This window comes from Pangasianodon hypophthalmus, chromosome 19, assembly GCF_027358585.1.
Source record: "Pangasianodon hypophthalmus isolate fPanHyp1 chromosome 19, fPanHyp1.pri, whole genome shotgun sequence".
NCBI classification, from domain to species: domain Eukaryota; kingdom Metazoa; phylum Chordata; class Actinopteri; order Siluriformes; family Pangasiidae; genus Pangasianodon; species Pangasianodon hypophthalmus.
In genome coordinates this window covers 11,539,971-11,559,822 of record NC_069728.1, presented here as the reverse complement: position 1 = coordinate 11,559,822, position 19,852 = coordinate 11,539,971, and the positions used below count along the sequence as shown (strand labels likewise).

The 19,852-nt window shown below is 36.8% G+C and overlaps 1 protein-coding gene across 8 annotated transcripts; it reads right to left on the bottom strand.

Annotated features, from left to right (window-relative positions):
- Positions 1 to 149: 149 nt before the first annotated feature.
- Positions 150 to 18,698, bottom strand: cep43 (centrosomal protein 43). 8 transcript variants are annotated; one of them, XM_026922604.3, is made up of 21 exons: positions 18,553 to 18,698; positions 17,130 to 17,183; positions 16,979 to 17,033; positions 16,795 to 16,883; positions 12,608 to 12,745; positions 12,480 to 12,506; positions 11,388 to 11,444; positions 11,181 to 11,251; positions 10,692 to 10,747; positions 10,500 to 10,561; positions 10,206 to 10,286; positions 8,771 to 8,833; positions 7,201 to 7,400; positions 6,806 to 6,874; positions 6,495 to 6,572; positions 6,054 to 6,143; positions 5,814 to 5,923; positions 1,672 to 1,737; positions 1,493 to 1,529; positions 630 to 708; positions 150 to 322 (listed from the first exon to the last, which is right to left on the bottom strand). In XM_026922604.3, exons 1-21 carry the CDS (start codon positions 18,634 to 18,636, stop codon positions 248 to 250), a joined length of 1,641 nt encoding a protein of 546 aa, XP_026778405.3. In that variant the 5' UTR covers positions 18,637 to 18,698; the 3' UTR covers positions 150 to 247. The 8 variants fall into 8 exon arrangements, with proteins under 8 accessions (XP_026778405.3, XP_034169720.2, XP_026778408.3 ...); XM_034313829.2 differs by having other exon boundaries at positions 1,493 to 1,526; XM_026922607.3 differs by lacking the exon at positions 6,495 to 6,572.
- Positions 18,699 to 19,852: the final 1,154 nt, after the last annotated feature.

Sequence of the window (19,852 nt, the reverse complement as noted above, 5' to 3'; positions counted from 1 at the left end):
ACCAGCATCACATTAAAGTTTATAGACACATGCATACAGCAATTTTGGGCTAATTTACACTTTTGATGGGTTTAATACACTGAAAATCTACAATGACATGGTTCAAACTGTGAAAAAAACACTCACAAAAAACCACATAAAAAAGGAACTCAACAGTGAACAATAGAGCTTTAATAGGAACTGCTCTCATGTAGTTTACACAAATACATACATAAATACACAAAAAAGAGGATTAGTTGTCTGCTTGTCACGCCACATCTTCCATGTAATCTGCAGCTTGACTTGTCTGAGACACGCTCACGTCCTGAGTGAACTCTTCAAGCTGGAGAAAGACCCAGAGAAGTCATGAGTGGAGGCTTTAATTATTGAAATTTTGACAAAGAACCACAACATGCAAAAAAAATAAATAAATAAAATACAATAAAAAAAAATAAATAAAAGTCATGCTTTTGCAGGTGTCAGGTTTACAATATTTTTCCCAAGCCTGAAAATTCTAATTCATTTCCCCACCTTTATTGCCTGCTTTACCAACTCTCTCTTCCTACAATACCCAGCATCATGAGAGCAACCACACTGTCTTATCAAAGCCACAATCTGAGGCCATGTGAAGGAGATTCATCAGGAGTTACCCTGTCACTGAGATCTGGTCCCTCAACAGATGCCTCTTCAATCTCCTCACTGATGCTCAGCTCACTCTTTGAGTTATGACTGTGGAAGAAGTGGAAGATAAGTGAAAAAACAACAGGAGTGAAAAGTTTTTGGCTGAGTATTCTGTTACTCTCACTTTGTTTTTTTTAATTTGCGCTCTACAACAACCAGCTACACACTCAGACAAGTCTGTTTTATATAAGCTGCCTACAACAAAACAATTGTTTTGTTATATTTTCCAATAACAGCATATCCTAAAGTGTTTTATTCCTCTTATACTACATCAATTTGCCAATGATTAAAATGTTTTAACCTATAAATAAATGCCATTTTAAATGTTAGTTTTAATGTTAGTCCTGTGTATCACTTACGTTATAGCAGCTGTAAACAGTCGTTCCTTCACCAACCTCTTTTTTTTTTTCCCCCCTGCTTTCCTTAAGTTAATAAGTCAAACGTTTGTTCTAATAATGTTTTTACATTTTTATTTATTAACCTTAAATTATGAGTTACTATAGAAAAGATAATGTATCATTTTTTTAAATGGCGATTAAATGTAATTAAGTTTTTATTGCTCACAAGTTAATAGTAGTTTGTAACATGATTAAATATTGATGCATGCCTCATGATTTAGAAAATCTGCCAATATTTTAATATTTCAATATTTTAAATCTCTCAGATTAAATGAATGAAACATTCCTTTAATTCACTGGCTCAACTGAAGTCAATGCAGTTAAATCAGTTTCTGTTTTTTATTACTCAACCCAATCTTATCAGTTCGTTTTACTTTCACCTCTCACAGAGGAAATATTAGAAGACACACTGTACTGAGCAGAATGAAATTAACCTGTTGAAGTCATCATCGTAATCAAGTTCTTCATCTGCTGAAACAATGAAAGGAAGCATCATAAATAAAACGCTATAAACATGTTATATGTACTTAATATAAAACACACACAACAAACAAAACATGAAAAATTTTAACACATGCTACACTAGAAGTGGTTCAAATTAAAAATCTCTCACCAAGCAGAGGGGATCCAGTTTTCTCCTTCAGCGTTTTTAAATCCTGAAGGCCCTTTTCTTTAGAGTCTGACGTACGGAGAAGAAAAAAAAAAAAAAGAGAACATTAAAAACCACACTCTCAATCTGCGGCAAGATGTGTTATCGGGTTCCCACACTGACTGAATACACACTCTACTTTAACATTTAGCTCTGTGTTTAATGCAGACATTTTGCTGACTGATAGTGACGTTTCTGGTGCTTGGAATACTTCTATTGTGTTTGCAGTGGCCTCTTTCCTCTATCTTCAACAGCCTGTTCTGTTGGGTATAATTTATGCATGCACATGGGTCAAAGACAAAATGAGTGTGAGAATGTTTTATAAAACAAAATTGAAAAAAATTTATATTATATATATATTATATATATATAGATTCAGGTCCAGAAGTATTTGGACAATGACAGTTTTTGCCTTTATACACCACCACAATGGATTTGAAATAAAACAATCAAGATGTGATCGAAGTGAAGACTTTCAGCTTTATTTTAAGAGGTTCCACAAAAATATGGCATTTACCATTTAGGAATTACATCCATTTTAAGCAAAGTACTTCCATTTTCAGGGGCTCAAAGGTATTTGGACAATTGACTGACAAGAAGATAATTGACCAGGTGCGGTCCATTCCCTCGTTACTTCAAAACAAACGAAGCAGATAAAAGGTCTGGAGTTGATATCAGGTATTGAGTTGGCATTTGGCAGCTGTTCGACTGGAGCTACCAATATGAAGTCCAAGGAGATCTCAATACAAGTGAAGGAGACCATCATTAGGCTGAAAAAACAACATAAATCTATAAGAGAGATAGCAAAAACCTTAGGTGTGGCCAAATCAACAGTTGGGTACATTCATAAAAAGAAAGAAAGCACTGGTGAGCTCAACAACATCAAAAGGCCTGGAATTTGAGTTTTGAGAACATGGACTCCAGACTTCAGGCAGTCATTGACTGCAAAGGATTTTCATCCAAGTATTAAAATTATGGTTATATTTACAATTGTCACTTTGTCCAAATACCTTTGAGCCACTGAAAATGGAGGTACTTTGTTGAAAATGGCTATAATTCCTAAATGGTAACTGCCATATATTTGTGGAACCTCTGAAAATAAAGCTACAGTGAAAGTCTACACTTCCATCACATCTTGACTGTTTTATTTCAAATCCATTGTGGTGGTGTATAAAGGCAAAATCACAAAAACTGTCATTGTATAAATACTTCCGGACCTGACTGTGTGTGTGTGTGTGTATATATATACACACACACACACATTATATATATATATATATATATATATATATATATATATATATATATATATATATATATATATATATATATATATATATATATATATATACACACACACACATTATTATTTTGCCATTAATAAAACAAATACACTAACAGAATACATTTCTGAAATCCTCAAGGTTTTGATGTAAAAAAAAAAAAAAAACTTGTCAAAACTAACTGAAAACCATTTTAATGACATGTTTGGTAATTCATCATCATCAAATTTGAATACTGAATGAACAGAGTAGACTCAGTAAACCTGACAAAGATATTGAGTAAGAAAAGATATTGGTAACATATAATTAAATTCTTACAGCAATAACCCCAACACCACCACCAGTAAAAGGGTTTAGAAAATCTTCAATATTTTCCAAAATCCTACCCATAATATTTTCTAAAACTCAACATGAACAAATTAAGTACGATCCACAGTGTTTAAAAAAAAAAAAAAAAAAAAAAAAAAAAAAAAAAAAAAAAAAAAAAAAAAAAAAACCACTCAAAAGGTAAAATTTTACCTCAGTCATACGCAGTATAGTAATGTTCTATATTTCCCAGTCTACCTCATTCCCCTGGTTCTTAACATGCTTCATAAAAATGCACATTAAATCCAACAATGAATCATTTAGCCATGATTAATTTAATCATGCATTCAGTCATGCATCCATTACATCCCTTCACTTTTCCTCTCTTCACTTATTGTATTTTAAATCTGTCCAATTAACTCGAACCACACTGTCCAAAATTACAATTTTGTAATGAAAATAATTAAAGTATAAATATATGCATTTAATTTGAACTAACATTATGCTTATTTTGTTACAGTAGTATGTTTTATGTATATACAATGGATATAAAAAGTCTACACACCCCTGTTAAAATGGCAGCAAGAAAGAATCCGACATCAATCATGTCAGAACCTTTTCCACCCTCAATGTGAAATTATAATGTATAAAAATTACGTGGAAAAACAATCAGCAACATTTTAGGGAAAAATAACGTTACAATAACCTTGTTGCATAAGTGTGCACACCCTTCTAACATTCAATCTCATGTAATTATCATACAGCTGTCATCAATGAAATAATTCTGATTAACCTCAAATAAAGATCAGGTGTTTCTGTAGGATTTTCTTCAAACCTTTTTGGTTTCATCCGACTGCTGAAGCCATGGTCCACAAAGAGCCTACACTGCATGCATGGTATCTCACTTGTTGAAAGGTATCGATCAGGAGAGGGGTATAAAAGATTTTTCCAAAACATTAGATGTACCATGGCACACTATAAAGGCCCTCATCAATAAGTGGAGAAAAATGGAGCACCACTGTGATATTACCAAGAACAGGATGTCCCTCCAACATTTATAAAAGGACAAGACAAAAACTTACCAGGGAGGCTGCCAAAAGACCTACGGCAACATTAAAGGAGCTGCAGGAATATTTGACAAGTACTGATTACTATGTGACAACAATCTCTCGTATTCTTCACATGTCTGGGCTATGGGGTAGGGTGGCTAGACGGAAGCCCTTTCTCACAAAAAAAAAAATCCAAGCTCAACTAAATCACTCCAAACCATGTGGCAAAATGTGTTATGGTCTGATGAGACCAATTCCAAAAGGTACATCACCAAAAGAACACCATACCCATGAAGCATGGTGGTGGCAGCAAGATGCTTTAGGGCTCTTTTCTTCAGCCAGAACTGGGGCTTTTATCAAGGTGGAGGAAATCATGAATAGCTATAACACCAGTTGATTTTAGTGCAAAACCTTCAGATTTCTGCTAGCAACTTGAAGATAAAAACAAATTTCACCCAAAATGTATATCCAAATCAACAAAGGAATGGCTTAAACAAAATAAAATCAAATGTATTTGAATGACCTAGCCAGAGCCCAGACTACTAAAAAACTGTGGGGTGACCTGACACGGGCTGTGCGCAGGAGATGCCCTTACAATTTGATGGATCTAGAATGTTTTTGCAAGAAAGAATGGGAAATTATTGCTAAGTCAAGATGTGCCATGCTGATAGACTCTTAGCCAAAAAGACTACGACGTGTAATAAAATCAAAAGGTGCTTCAACAAAGTATTAGTTTAGGGGTGTGTACACTTATACAACTATGTTATTGTAAGTTTTTATTTGTACCTTTTACTCTAAAACGTTTCTGATTGTTTTCCACTTTATTTGTATACTTTGCAATTTTACATTAAAGGGGGGAACAGTTTTGACATGATTTATCTTGGTTTCATTTTTTTCATCACAAAAACCATTTTAAGAGGTGTGTAGACTTTTTATATCCATTGTATGCATCATACACACTTTTAATAACTTCAGTAAATACATAACTTTATAACCTTATGGAAAAAAAAACTAGCCAAACCATGTCATCTGTCCTACCTCAAGCTTTTTGTGGTCAATTTCCTGTTTGATGGTGATCATACTTGTATCTTGTACTTGTACTTATACTGGTAAGAATCAGCTATATCAAACAGCTCTCTGCACCAAATCCTGTAATTTCCTCATACCTGCCCACTCACTTAAATATGTCTTTGAAATACTACTATCTAAGCAGTTAGAACTGAAAGGGAGACTGTAACTAAAAAGGCAATCAGTAGATGCTTTAAGAGCAGTTGCAAACATTTGTATAACTAGTGTAAACAAGGACATTCACTAAAGGCTGCAAGGAAAGATGATAATTTGCACAGCTGACTTAAATGGGCCCAATATATGGGGATTACTGTATAAAGTGTTCAAAGTATGGTAGCCTGTTAGATACCAATATAGAGGAGGTATGGGTAGATTTCCAGATGTGTATACATTTTCATACCCTCTTTACTGAAGACAAGGTCTTTTTGGTTGTTTTCTGCACTTTTTAATGGTGGGGTATCTGACAGGGGTGAAGGAGTTATCCCAGCCGCCTTTGCGGTTCCTGCTCTCCTACAGGGCACAGACAGATTGCAGACAGTTAGTGATTGTGGCATGTCTACTAACAGGTGGGATGGATTTCTGTAACATGTGAGGAGAAGCACAAAGAGAAAGCTAGCAGGAAGAGTAGAGCCCAGCTCACCTGGGCTCAGAGTTAGTGCTGGGCTTGTTCTCAGCATCTGAGAACATGTCCTCTCCATCACCCTCAGTGTCACTGCCTATAGCAGACAGACTGAGGCCAGACAGAGCATGCGCGCACACGCACACACACACCCACACCACAGACCACACACACCCAGGAGAACAGTTAAAGGAAACACATTTGAGATTAAAAAGATGCACAAATGTGCAAAACGGGAGGAAATGGTAAAGGGTGAAAACAGATCAAGATGAATGTCATCAGTGAGCTTGTGTAGTTTATACTATTCATTCAAACAACACACCATTTTAAAATCACAGAGATGTTTAATGCTGTAATGACGAGTCCATGGCACCAAAGGGCCAGAGAGCCTGGTTTTGCACCCATGGGTAAGATGGCTGCAGTGGGCTAGAATGGCAGAGTGATCACTCCATGCACACTCACTCATTGAGGCTAGTACCCCTCCTCATTTTGGAGAAGGACGGCCCTGCCAGGCTCTCCTCCCTCTGCGGGTGCTGGCTCCTTACAGGACCAGGGGAGAAAGCAGAGACAGACGACAGGCAGCGACAGAAGGGGAGAAACATGTAAAAAGGGAGAAACAAAGAGGAAAGGAAGGACGAGGCTGAGTGGACAACAGAGCTGCAATACAAATGTGCCAAGAGCTGACAGGAGCGCTGATGGGAAAATCAGACATATAGCTCAGAGTCAGCTATTGAAAGCAACTAATGCACCCTGAGAATAAAGGAAATACTTACTCTCTCTCACTAAAGCTCTTTTCAGAAAGTCTCTGCCCTGTGTATGGCTTATCTGTGGAGGGTAAACTACTGTACCCCAATGCAGTGATGCCACAATAAAAGAGAAGATGCATGTAAGGAAGGCATGTTAAAACAGCAACAGTTGTTTATATCTAAGATATAAAACTCTAATGAAATAAAAGCAATATTTCTTACAAAAAACATTATTACTTTAAAAGATAAAGATGCTCCACTTAAAGGTAACAGTTTTATAAACCTTTTTAGATGCAAATTACTGCATGGAATGGGTGCCAAAGTATGTGTTTAAATGAGTTGAAACCTCTAACGTACTGCTGATATGAGGATTACTGTACAGTGGTGAGAAATAAGAATTTGTTCCAAATAACTGTTCTTACCAGCCATAGGTCTTCTGAGGTTTCGGAAGAGGATCGTCGAAGAACGAGTCCCCTTCCTCGTCCTCATCCTCCAGGCCCAGGTCCAGAGGTCTCCTTAGGGCTGCAGGTTCATTCCTGCTGGTTATAAACCCTTCACTGGCCATAAAAGCTTTGCTCTTCTGCGAGATCAGTGACTCACTGTGACTTGGTGGTTCTCCAGCCTGTGGTAGAGGCACCATAGAAACGTCACCGTTATTACACATTTTACACTTATTAATAGCTTGAAAGATATAGTTAGCAATTTTGGCGGAAGCTAGCTGCTCTGAAACTTAAAACAAACAGGTGCAGCACCACATTTCCAAAACAACACTCATGCTTGAGCGCCATCTAGGCTAGAACACCTGAATGCTGGAATAACTGGAGGTGCTTTCTGAATCAATAATGAATATTACAGACATGCAAATTGTTCCTTCTTCTAAATGATTGGAAATCGATGGTTCACATTATTTGTTTTTTATCCTGTTTACAGAGCCTGGTGTGCCACAGACACCAAAGCCTTTCAGCTGTTCTGACCTCACTTTTAAATGAGATTAGCTTAAGAAGAACGAGGAAGGTGAAGTGCTGAGATTGGAATGGGATGAAATGTGGCTTCATGCAGTTCAAAGATCAACAGCCTGTGCTGAAACAAACTAAGATTAAACAGTTCAAACTGTTCAAAAAAGGTAAGTGCCACATTCTCAAGTGAAATGGCATTTTGACATTTGGACTTTATTGATGACAGTTCATCATAGTCAAACACTGCCTGTGACGTCAGGAGCAAGAACAGTAGGCTATACAATAGTCATTTCCAAAACTGGCCCAGATAAAAATGTCCAGCTATGAGTAACCAGCACAAAAAATAACAGGAAAATAACAAGAAAAATAACGGATAATATTAACAAATGATAAAGTAATCTCTGAACTGCAGTCATGCTGACCATATGCTTTATCTACTTGAGATGAATTCTGATGTCTATGTATTCTATAAATTATTAGCACTGTATAATGGCTTCACATGCAGAAACAACCAAAATAACCGCTTCATCCTGGTCAGGGTCACAGTGGATCCGTAGCCCATCCGTGGAACAATGGGCATGAGGGAAGAACACACCCTAGATAGGATACCCACTGCACCACTGGGCTGCCGTTAAAAGCTTCTGTTGGTGCACTGTTAAAACTAGGCCACCACCTGAATATCACTGCTGATTCATTGTGCTGTCATACAGAGGTGAGATCTGAGTGTCATGTTAAATGAATCATTGATTAGTGGAAGCTTCAAATCATCTTAAATGCTTATGTAAGTGAAGCAGCTGTTTATAGCGCTGAGTTAAGTGCTTAGTCATTTCCTGTGCTAATGGAAAGGTTGAATTAATTTAGGCATGGTTTGCATCTGTGTGATTTGAGCAGGACAGAATGACAGGAAAGGCTTAAAAGATTTGGAGTTTCTGCATCCATATGGATACTATCCGAGCTACTTTTTTGTCACTTGAGGAAGCTGCATGATGAGGTGCTGTGAGAGGCTTATGCTAGCATTTCCACACCTGTGCTTTACCTGAGGCTCAGGCGGCTCTTCCTGTGCTGCACTGGCCTTTATAAATCCCTTATACCTGGGTATCTGAATATGAGAACACAAGTATCAACCTACATCAGCACTCAGTAACCAGACCTGAAAGTACCTCACTCATCGGATGAGTAACGAACCAACACGCGCACACACACGCACAAACACACACACACACACACGCACGCACAAACACACACACATGCACGCACACACACAAAAACTCAGAAAGAAAAAAAAAAAAAACACAGACAACAACACACAAAGATACAAAGACAAATGTAGACAAAGACAAAAAAGAAACACAAAGTCAGGCACATAGAGACAGACAAAGACACAGACCGGCACACGCACAGAGACAGACAAAGACACAGAAGGGCACACGCACAGAGACAGACAAAGACACAGACCGGCACATGCACAGAGATAAAGACGCAGACCAGCACACGCACAGGCTGGCACGCAGAGAAACGCAAAGCATGAAATAGAACAAAAAATGAGGAAGACAAAAAACAAAACAAAAAAACCCCAAACAAAACAAAACTCAAGGTGCTGTCAGAACATAGCTGTAGTTAACTAATATTTTAATTTAATGAAATTCCTCACCTAAAATATTTATGGTGTAAATATACATAAGATACACACAGTTTAAGTTATACTAAAGTAAAATTCTATTGGGAATGAATTTTGGGATGATATTAGGGCTGCTTTTAAATCTGGGCTATGATACCAGAATATCTGACAATGCAAAATAAAAGCATAATGTATTTCTATATCTACTTTTTAAATGTTTCTTTCAAAATATGTCAGTCATTTCAGAAATTGTGTGCGCTATTGAATTACAGTACAAAGAGGTTCATCTATTTTCCCCTGCATTTGTATGAGCTACAATCAATCTATGTGCATGATTACAAACACACAGACGTCTTCATCCTTAAGTAGTGTAGAAAAACAAAAATCACTGCGTTTAAGCAATACGTTCATAGAGAATGTAGGCTTTCTAGTCAATGAAAATTTCTTCCCATGTTTATTAAGAAAATGATGAGCTGAAAAAGGAGAAATGAGAATTGAGCATTTTCAGGGACAGCCCCTTTGAGTTTATGAGACAAACAAAGAAAAACACTTTTGCCTTTGATACACTAAACGCAACCAGTCTTCACCTTTGTAGACATTACGGATAAATAGCATATTTTAAACATATAGGATTGTAGATCTAAGCTACAGGTGGTGAAAAAGAATATGTGAGGCTGAAAGGAAAAATTACCACAATGAATAAAAATACAGTTCCAAACACACTTATCACATCCGCAAGACCCTCTGATCCGATTTGTTTATGAACAGTGACCATAATAAAAAAATTTCAGTTTCAGAATGTAATAAAAAAAAAAATTCATTTGTAAATGATAACAATTCAAGATGTTCTAACCTTACTGCTAGGTGATGAACTGATCTTCTCCTCAGTAACCTTACTCACAGAGTGAACTCCACCACTTACATCACTGGCAACCTACAAAATAATAAATATATTTAAATTAATTTTAAAAAAATCTAATATACTTATTATTATTATTATTATTATTATTATTATACATTCAAACAGTGGCTTCAATGTTTGAATGTACAGTTTAAATACTAATATAATTTCTACATGTTAATACATTGTATGTGATTACACTAACGTTTCTAGTTAGTTATTAGTTTTAATTACAAGTGGACTTACCACACTTCTGCACTGAAAATAAAGCTGTTTGAACAGCCCCAAAAATTCCTGAAAGTCTACAGCTAGGGAAAAAAAAGGAGAGAAAACCTCAGTAACCAAACTGCAACCCACACACACACACACACACACACACACAAGATACATGCATTAAAAAAAAAAACAACAACAAAAAAAAAAACACAGACTACTCACAGTTACTTATATCTTTGGCTCCAAGTTCATCAGCCACAAATCGTTCTAGCATGCCTCTTCATTTAGCAGCAGGACAAACACACACACACACACACACACACAAAAGAGTCTTTAAAGTTTGTTGTTACTGTAGGAGAATTATGACTATTGGAACTACAGAAAAAGTGATTATTTGTGCAAAAGTGGTAAAATAGAGCACTATGAATAGTTTGAATGATGCTGGGGATTTAATTACAATTGTAATTAAAAGTTAATTTTCAAAAGGTTATTAATATTTCCTTGCCATTTAGGTCTAGGTCATGACAAAGTCATAAAGAGGGCCATGACCACAGTTGTGGTGGAAACCTCACACATTTGATTTCATAATCATTCACAAGGTGCAGGAAGTAAACAGATTCGATACAGGTCAGCGATAAGAACAGATAATGCAATGTTTTACTAATTCCTCTTGTGGCATCTTGGTATGCACCATTATCTGTGGCATCTTACCTGCTAAAACTGGGGAAGAGCTCTAGGAAAACGCCAATAATTTCATCTCTGGCCAAACCACCACTCCTATCCTAGGTGAATAAATAAGTTCATACGTATTAAATAAATAATATCCGTTATTTAAGTTATCATATATGATAGAACAAATAAGACTTGACCTGGCAAAAATGCATACAGGAAATCACATTAGGAGAATTGCAGAATTACCTTGCGTCTGCAGTCATATTTTTTTTGTGCTTCAGCGATCTGACGAGGAGACAGTTCCTAAAATCAAATCAAGTCTTTTGTTATTAAAGTACATGCTTTAGACATTGCTGACATTCTTGTGTAAGGAATAAAACACTTCGGACATGCTGTTATGGAAAGATAATCAAGCGGCTGTGATGCAAAGATTATTTTCCTATATCAGCATGGGCTGAAGTGTTTTATTCCTTATACCACAGCAACTTGCCAATGGTTTATTTTTTTAATTAATTTAAGAAAGTGACATCAACATTTTTGAGCTGTATAATGTTTAATGATGTAAAACATCCATGAAACAAATTGGTTCCTGTTATCATTTAATTTTTAGCAGCTATAAATGACTGTTTCTCTTTCTTGAAGTTAATACGACAAAAATGCAGCTTATGGCAAGTTGCTACTACAGAAACAATAACATATCAAAATGAGCACGTTAATATAAATCTGAGATTTGCCTTGCAGCTGGAACTACTGTCAGAGCTGCTGCGATAGAAAATTTATCAACACCTCCTGACCAATCAGATTTGAGAACTCAGTAGTGCTGTGGTATAAAACTAGTTAACTAGTATCACAACCAAAGTAAACAACTTTGTTAAAAAGATTTCACTGCAGTGATAACTGTTATAAAAACACAAAACAAGCAGAAAGTACATCTTATAAAGAAATAATCAGACAGAAAACGACTTCATGATTTAGTGTAGCAGAGACAGCTAAAGCCACACTGATGTAAACTACAGAGCAAAGTTACCAGATGCACAGAAGTAGGACAAAGCTGTTTTGCAAAACGTAGCTGAACAGGAAAGAATTCTTTCACACAATTCTAAACACCTTAATTTACATCCTCCTTCCTTTGTGTGACCTAAATAATATAGCTGGGGCACAAATATGTGGGGGTAAAGACAGAGCACGAGATGAATCAACCCGAAATCAACCACATCTTTAAGGGTTGAAAAGCTGATTTTATTACAAGACTAGACTTCATCCTGATACTGCAGATCATCTGTGATTACTGTATATTGTAGGTGTATAAAATAGGTTAAACATATACAGCTAAATTACCTTGGGAATATGGGTCGCCCGATCTGCCTGTGAGAGAGAGAGAGAGAGAGAGAACGAGAGTGGGGATACATTTTATTAAGTTAGGGAGTTATTTCAGCAGTTATAATTTTTCTTAGGAAAATGTTTACCTCAGAGAAAATGGAGAATTTCTCCTTGTTTCTGCCTCTCTTAATTAATTCAAGGAGGAGAGGTGTGCTCTTATTCCCCTCAAATTCAGAGAAGCCAAGCTCCTTGGACAAACTTTCACGACTGTCCAGTCCATTTACCTAAGGGAAACAGGATGGATTAAAAATGTTACTGCCAATACAAGGGTTTGAAATAAGTGTGTAATTTTTGGTTGCTGGAATAGGTTTTGAAAATGACCTAAAGTTTAAGGATCTAAGTGAAATTATACAGTTCAAATCCAGTGCCTGGCAAAATGATTCCCTTAAATCATATTTATGGCACTTGGCAGACGCCTTTATCTAGAGCAACTCACAGAAGTGCTTTGAAGTCTCTATCAATAAATATATCCTCATACTGGTTCACTAGGTCAGGAACTAAGAGTAATGTCAGTTTAAAAACCCTGTTGTAAAGGTTAGTATAGTATGAAAAACACAACATTTTACTGAATGTCAAATCTGACACTGTGATGTTGATGTGATGGTTCTATAAAAAAAAATGGGAAGAAAAATAAATGAATGAATGAATGAATGAATGACCCATAAAATATGCAAAAAAAAAATTGTGCGTTGGTGAATATTTGTACAAAAAACTATTTCCTAAACGAGAACAACAATGGCTATAATAATGGTCTCTTCTTGTAAGTCACTTTTTAAAATGTCACTATTTTTAAATAAAAACTCCACTGCAACAGGATTGGTTTGTGTCGACGAACCAGCATTTCAAAAACAGTCAAACAAATGCATGAATTAGGATAAGGATATTTCAAAAAAAAAAAAAAAAAAAAAAAAAAAAAATACCCCAGTGGCCCATGTTGGTTCAGTTAACAGGAAATGTAAAACACACTTCAAAAACAAAACAGAGGCTGGTTGGCAAAGCTAAAGAGAGGCTAACAATCCTTGAAGTGCAGATTTCAGAAGGTAAGAGCAGAGTAAAGCTGCACCACTGATGCATGTCACTGGTGTACATGGGAGAGACAAAAGATGTAGGAGCCAGCACTCACGGTACTACGCATGAGACTGATTTATACTTCTGCATAGGGTGAAGTCTTCGTAGTCACACATAATGTGAGCATGTCCACTAGGGAGCAGTGTCGCATAAGCCGCATCACAATTTACAGCAAATATAGACAGCCAATAAAACAAAGCAGTGCTACATTTCACTGTGGAAATAATAAATGAAATATAACACAGGAGTAACTTTCTGTTGTAAATCGCTGGGGAACACAAGAAACCCTGGGTTATCAGTTACAAACAGAGTTACCAAAAGAATTTCTGTAGTGTTCTCACTCATCTGTATTCAGCACGATCAAGCTTCTCTTGTAACAAAGCACTTCTATTTAACTAGCATTTAAATCCATGCTTCTATCAATCTGTCAATTATGGCAACGATGGATTCTTTAGACTTTTTTTTTAATTGAGCTGTTATGGTTTTGATACCTACACTCACCATCCACTTTGGTAGGAACACCTGTACATCTGGTGGGCACAGACTTTCTTTCCTAAACTGTCCAGTTTTGGTGAATCTGTGCCCATGATAGCCTCAGATTCTTGCTCTTGGATGACAGGATTGGAACCTGATGTGGTCTTCTGCTGTTGTAGGCCATCTACCTCAAGGTTTCATGTGTTGTGCATTCTAAGATGCTTTTCTGCTCTCTACATTTGTAAAGAGTGCTTACTATTACTATACGAATTACTATAGACTACCTGTCAGCTCAAACCAGTCTGGTCATTCTCCTTTGATCCCTCTCATCAACAAGGCGCTTCCACCCACAGAACTGTTGCTCACTCGATGTTTTTTGTTTTTTGCACCATTCTATTTAAACTCTAGAGAATGCTGTGTGTGAAATTCCCAGGAGATCAGCAGTTTCTGAAATACTCAAACATAAACATGCCACAATCAAAGTCACAGAGATCTGGGGCTCGTTCTTCGTATGTCGCTAACTCAGTTAGCTGGATTTGATTGTTGATGATTTGGCATGATCTTGGATTATTTGGTTCTTCGACGCTCATCTTGAAGTTGTTGTCATAGCAACGGGTCGGTAAGCTTAAACCTGCTCGGGAGCAGGGTTATTTCATGTAAACAGGATTAGATCGCGGCTTTATAAGCGGAGGTGATAGGGGAAGTCTGCTGCAGCCATGTCTTGCCCGTTTTTACGAGAGCAACCTGTTGCGGAAGGTGCGAGGATAATTCGCAGAGCTTTTAGAATTAATCGTGTTTTGCGAGACAGACAGGATCCATTAGCACAGCGCGATAGTGCACTTTTTGAAAGCTATGGTTTTTCACGTGAGGGTGTCATTTACATAATTAATTTGTTGGAACCTCATATTAAAAGTTCGACTCATCAGAGTAGGGCTTTAACAACAGCACAAACTGTGTGCATCGCGTTGAGATTGTTTCCGAGTGGCACTTTCCTTTACACTATTTTAGATGCGGAGAACTTGTATATGTATACAACACAACACATACAGTACATGAACAGTATATGCAGTTAATATTACCAATTCTTGTATTTCACCTTTACTTGTTCCCAAGTTCTAGTGGGTCCCGTGGTGGCTCTAATATAAAAGATTAAAGTAATTATGAAAATTAAAAAAAAAAAAAAAAAAAAGAAAAGTACATAATATATACTGTAATAAGTGATAAAAACATCTAACACTGTCACTACTTATGCATTTAATTGGTCTGCAACTTTTTGCCAACTCTCTCTCCTGGCTTTTGCAGCCTGAGGTGTTCCCTGAGGTTTTTATCAAATTTAGGAACTCGCCATAGCCCTCCATTAAGAGTTCTTGTTCTGTCGTTGAGAAAAAGTGGGCATGCTCTTTGGCCATTGTGGGCAACCAATAGCAGCGCTGCTGATCAGTGTTTCTACTATCGATACATAGCCCCTTTTAAACCAGCGCCTGAACGCGCAATGATCTCAGATAACTCAATCCAGCCATACTAATCATCAACAACAAATGTGTTCGAAGAACCTAATTAGCCAGATAATGATTAGCTGGATCATATCATCTCGGATGTGTCTTTTGATCTCGGATGTAATAAGCGACGTACGAAGAACGGGCCCCTGATGTTTGCTGCAACTGTGCTGTTGCCACATGATTGGCTGATTAGATAACTGCATGACTGTGCAGGTGTACATTAAAGTAAACTAATATTGTGAATGGTGAGTTTACATTCATTACTGGGAGTCCATCAGAAGAAAGAAAAAGTGTGCAATCCTGCAGGATTAAATCGGCCAATATAAAGACAGCTACAGCCAGTATAAAGGATTTATATTCAGAATTTATGTTTGGATATGCCACAATATCATGGTTGTAGTTTCCTGTGAATAACTCCATTACACAATAATGTGATCATGGTACCAAGGATCAAGCAAACATGAAATGCAGGAGACAGTTTGTTAAAAGACACCAGACTGAGAAACTATCTCAATCTAGTTAGTCACTAAAATATCACCTGGCCTAATGAATCTTATTTTCTGCTGCACCATGTAGATAATAGGGTCAGAATTTGGCATCAACAGCATGAATCCATCCAACCTGCCTTGTCAACATTTCTGGCTGGTGGTGGTGGTGTAATGATGCGGGGAATGTTTTCTGGGCACACCTTCGGCCCCTTAAAACCAACTGAGTGTCATTTGAATGCCGGAAACTGTCTGAGTATTGCTGCTCACTATGTGCATCCCTTTATGTTTACAATTTACCCATTTTCTAATGGCTACTTCCAGCATGACAATGCACCATAACACTTAAATGCTGGTGTAAGGCCTTTCCCGATTAGACAGACGTGACTGACAGTAGTGACACCTCCCCATCCTGACTGGCTGGATGTTGGTGTACCACCTCATTTGTTTTTTCTACAGACACAAGTTTCACCTCTGAGCAGATATTTTATTTGGAGCTGCCAGAATGTGAGGAGAAATAGTTTGTCAAATATTGCACATAAGTGTTAAGACTTATAAACCTCCGAGACCACCTTGAAAGACAAACATATCTAAAGAAAATAACACAATGTGGCATGCAGTTGTTCATTTGTAAAATGAAAGAATTGACCAACGGTCTGACTATTTTTGCAAGGAGGTACATTTCATTTCCTCACCACATACAAGCCATTCCCACATTTTCATGAGAAGTAATGAACATCAAAATACCGTGTTAATTTCTGGCTGAAAAACTGCAAGGGTGAAGTCCAGATTGAACACTTGCAGAAAGTCTGTGATTAAACTGGCCACAAGGCGCCCTGCAAAGAATTAGATAATAGTTAAAACAGTGATGTTTATAGGTTAATTAATAAAATAACTGACAAAAATAATCATTAAAAAAAAAATAACTTGCCATCTTTAGTGCTGAGACACTTTTTCAGATTCTCGTTTACAAGTGGAGTTTTATTCTAGTGAGGCCAAATGAGACATGACAGTTATTCAGAATCTTAGATATTCAGAATCATAAATATGTAAACGTTAAAGGTTAGACTACTTTTAGTTACCTCTACTTTGTCCTGCTCCTCTAAAGCCAGAAATACAGCAGCTCGAAGCTCAGCCTGTAAACAGGCAAACAGACACAAAAGATTAAATAATCTGTATATAAGGTCTTTAATTTAAACAATGTTGTTACATACAGGGAACACACAAGGTCTGGGTGTAAGAACTCAACACTTCAAATCCACCCTGAACAAAGTGCATATTAAGCTTTATAATTAACATGGGTTCTTCAAAGGCTTCCAAGATTTAATCTACAATAAAAAATCTGGGTTGACCTTTTTTTTTTTTAAAAACTTAAATCTTCTTTCACTGACACTAATTCATTGGTCTATTTTCACTGTGGTTTGCTACATTACCCACAATGCTGTCTGACTACCTGCTGATCAGAATCTCTATATTTTGGTAAGTAGGTTACACACGAGGTGTCGTGGTGCGTGCACATATGTATGACATGTAACATACTAAACAGACCAGACGAGTGCACAGACTGTTAACAATATTCAAGAAAACAGACATCTAACGAAGGGAAATTTTAAATAAAAATCAAATAATGGAGTAAAAAATTTGACATAATGAAGCAATTGTGAAAACAACCAGAGATGAAGAAGTAAAGATATGTAGGGTCTGAGGAAACAGAAATAAAATAACTATTGTTTACAGTATGTTAGAGAATGATATGAACATTGTACAGTCGTGCAGGGATGCGTTGTGCTGCAGAGGGGTTACAGCTACAGTGAGACATGCAGAAAACATGTTCAGTTCAATGTGCTGATAGTGGTACCTGTGAGATTTAGTCATTGCTTAATATCTACCTAAAGAGCTGATGCAGCAGAGCTTTAGTCCTTTATTCTGTCCAGCTCTCACCTGTTCATGTGTGCTTCAAACAGATCGGGTTCCAAAGCTTCAACTTTCATGATAATAGCACCAGCAATGTGATGAGAAAATGGTGAGTGAGAAAAGATGGTCTTGTGCTTTAGTTTTTTAGGTCTAAGGTCAATATTTGAGATGACTGAAATTTATTTTACTCCTGTTAAACACTGCAGCAGCAATGTCCCCCTGTGACGTCAGCGCGGCACAGAACTGCGCACAACTTTTCTTGGGAATAACAAGTACAGCACCGAGCAACAAATTAACACCAGACTCGCTAAAAAATATGACGAATACTTCAAAATGAACACTAACTGTATTTTACAGGCGAGTTTTCCATTAATGCCATCAAACTGAGCTGCACATGTCAAACTCTAGCCGTTAAATGACCAGCTACACGAGCTTGTTGATAAGCTGAGACCCTAGCTACTGTTTGTTGTCATTCAATCTGTCTAGTCAGCTAACACAGTTAGCCACAACTTCAGCATTTACTTGCTGGGCTGTATACCAAAGTCAACACTTGGTGTTAAATGTACTTAGAAAAAACAAATATGAAATTACCTTAATCTTGTTAAGAACGCCATTGTTTTCCAAATTTTGAATCAGAAGGTCTCTGAGCTCCGTGTCTTCCTCTGTAGCAGACATCTTTAATTCCAGTCACGTGACCACCTCGTGCCCTCTACCGGTGTTCCTGAGAACTAAGAACGCCTCTTTCCCCGTCAGTGCGCATGTGCGAAATCATGACGCGTGTTAGTTTATACTAGCGTTAATATTTTTTGTTCATCACAACACCAAAGACTACTGTGTCCTGTTTTATTTGATTAATAACGTAATAATATTTGCAAAATATTATATATATAAATGTTGTTATATATGTTTGATCTTCTAATATATAATTTACTGTAGAAATGGTTTTGCCCCTTCTCTTACTTTTTTTTTGTTATTAATCTATTATTTGTCTATTCTTTATCCGTCTTGGATTCGATCTGTTCTGATGTGTTGAGCCTTCCATGTCAGTTTCCTGTTGAAAACTGACTATTTATGCCATGTTGTTGTTAGTCATATTTTGTATTCAACAACCGTAATAAAAAATTTTGTTAAATAGTTAGTAATGATATACTAGTTACTAATGATATACTATAATGATATGCTAATTCTAGTTTTTGTCCTGTTTGCAGCGTCTCTGTGTAACATAGCTAGAGTTAATGTATGGATTCTAAGTTTAAATAACTAATATTTCCCAATTAGAAATGTAAAGACCTAATTCAGACAGTAGTTTCTTTTTTCTTTTATTATTGTTTGTGTCATTTATGTCACACAACTTGAACTTTTGTTGCAGACATAAATAAACTATATTGCACGGCACGGTAAGTAATGCGTTTATTTTAGGTTATTCGTCTCAGTTTTACATTAGACTTTACTCTGAGAACAAGTGCACCTAGAAAGGTTGTACACCATCAGTAAGTGTTAAGGCAGATATGTCACTTACATACATGTCTCCTGGAAATCTGTACTCATCAATATGTATAAGCTACAGAAAACTGCACAGAACAACACACAAAACACATATGGCATCAACACACATGGCACGTAAAAGTAGCATATAATGTGTTTGTTTTTAATAACTGATTGAAAAAGATCATGTATGTAAGTACAAACTCACCGCCAATCAGCACGATGAAGTTCGTAAGAACATGCAGGAATTTCATGCATGCGCAGCTGAGGAGAGATGGAAAGCATGGTCATGAGAGTACACACACACACACACACACACACACACACACACACACACACACACAGCTTACAAGATGAGCTCATATTCATGTTTTTACATATGGTTATTATTATTATTATTATTATT

Bases quoted from the DNA above. Each gene is read 5' to 3' on its own strand.
- cep43 (XM_026922604.3), bottom strand. From the start codon at position 18,636: ATGTCTGCTACAGAGGAAGACACGGAGCTCAGAGACCTTCTGATTCAA. The intron at 11,445-12,479 runs GTAATTTAGCTG...ATTTGATTTTAG, and splicing joins GGGCGACCCATATTCCCAAG to GAACTGTCTCCTCGTCAGAT. The intron at 6,875-7,200 runs GTAAGAACAGTT...ATTGGGGTACAG, and splicing joins CCTCAGAAGACCTATGGCTG to TAGTTTACCCTCCACAGATA.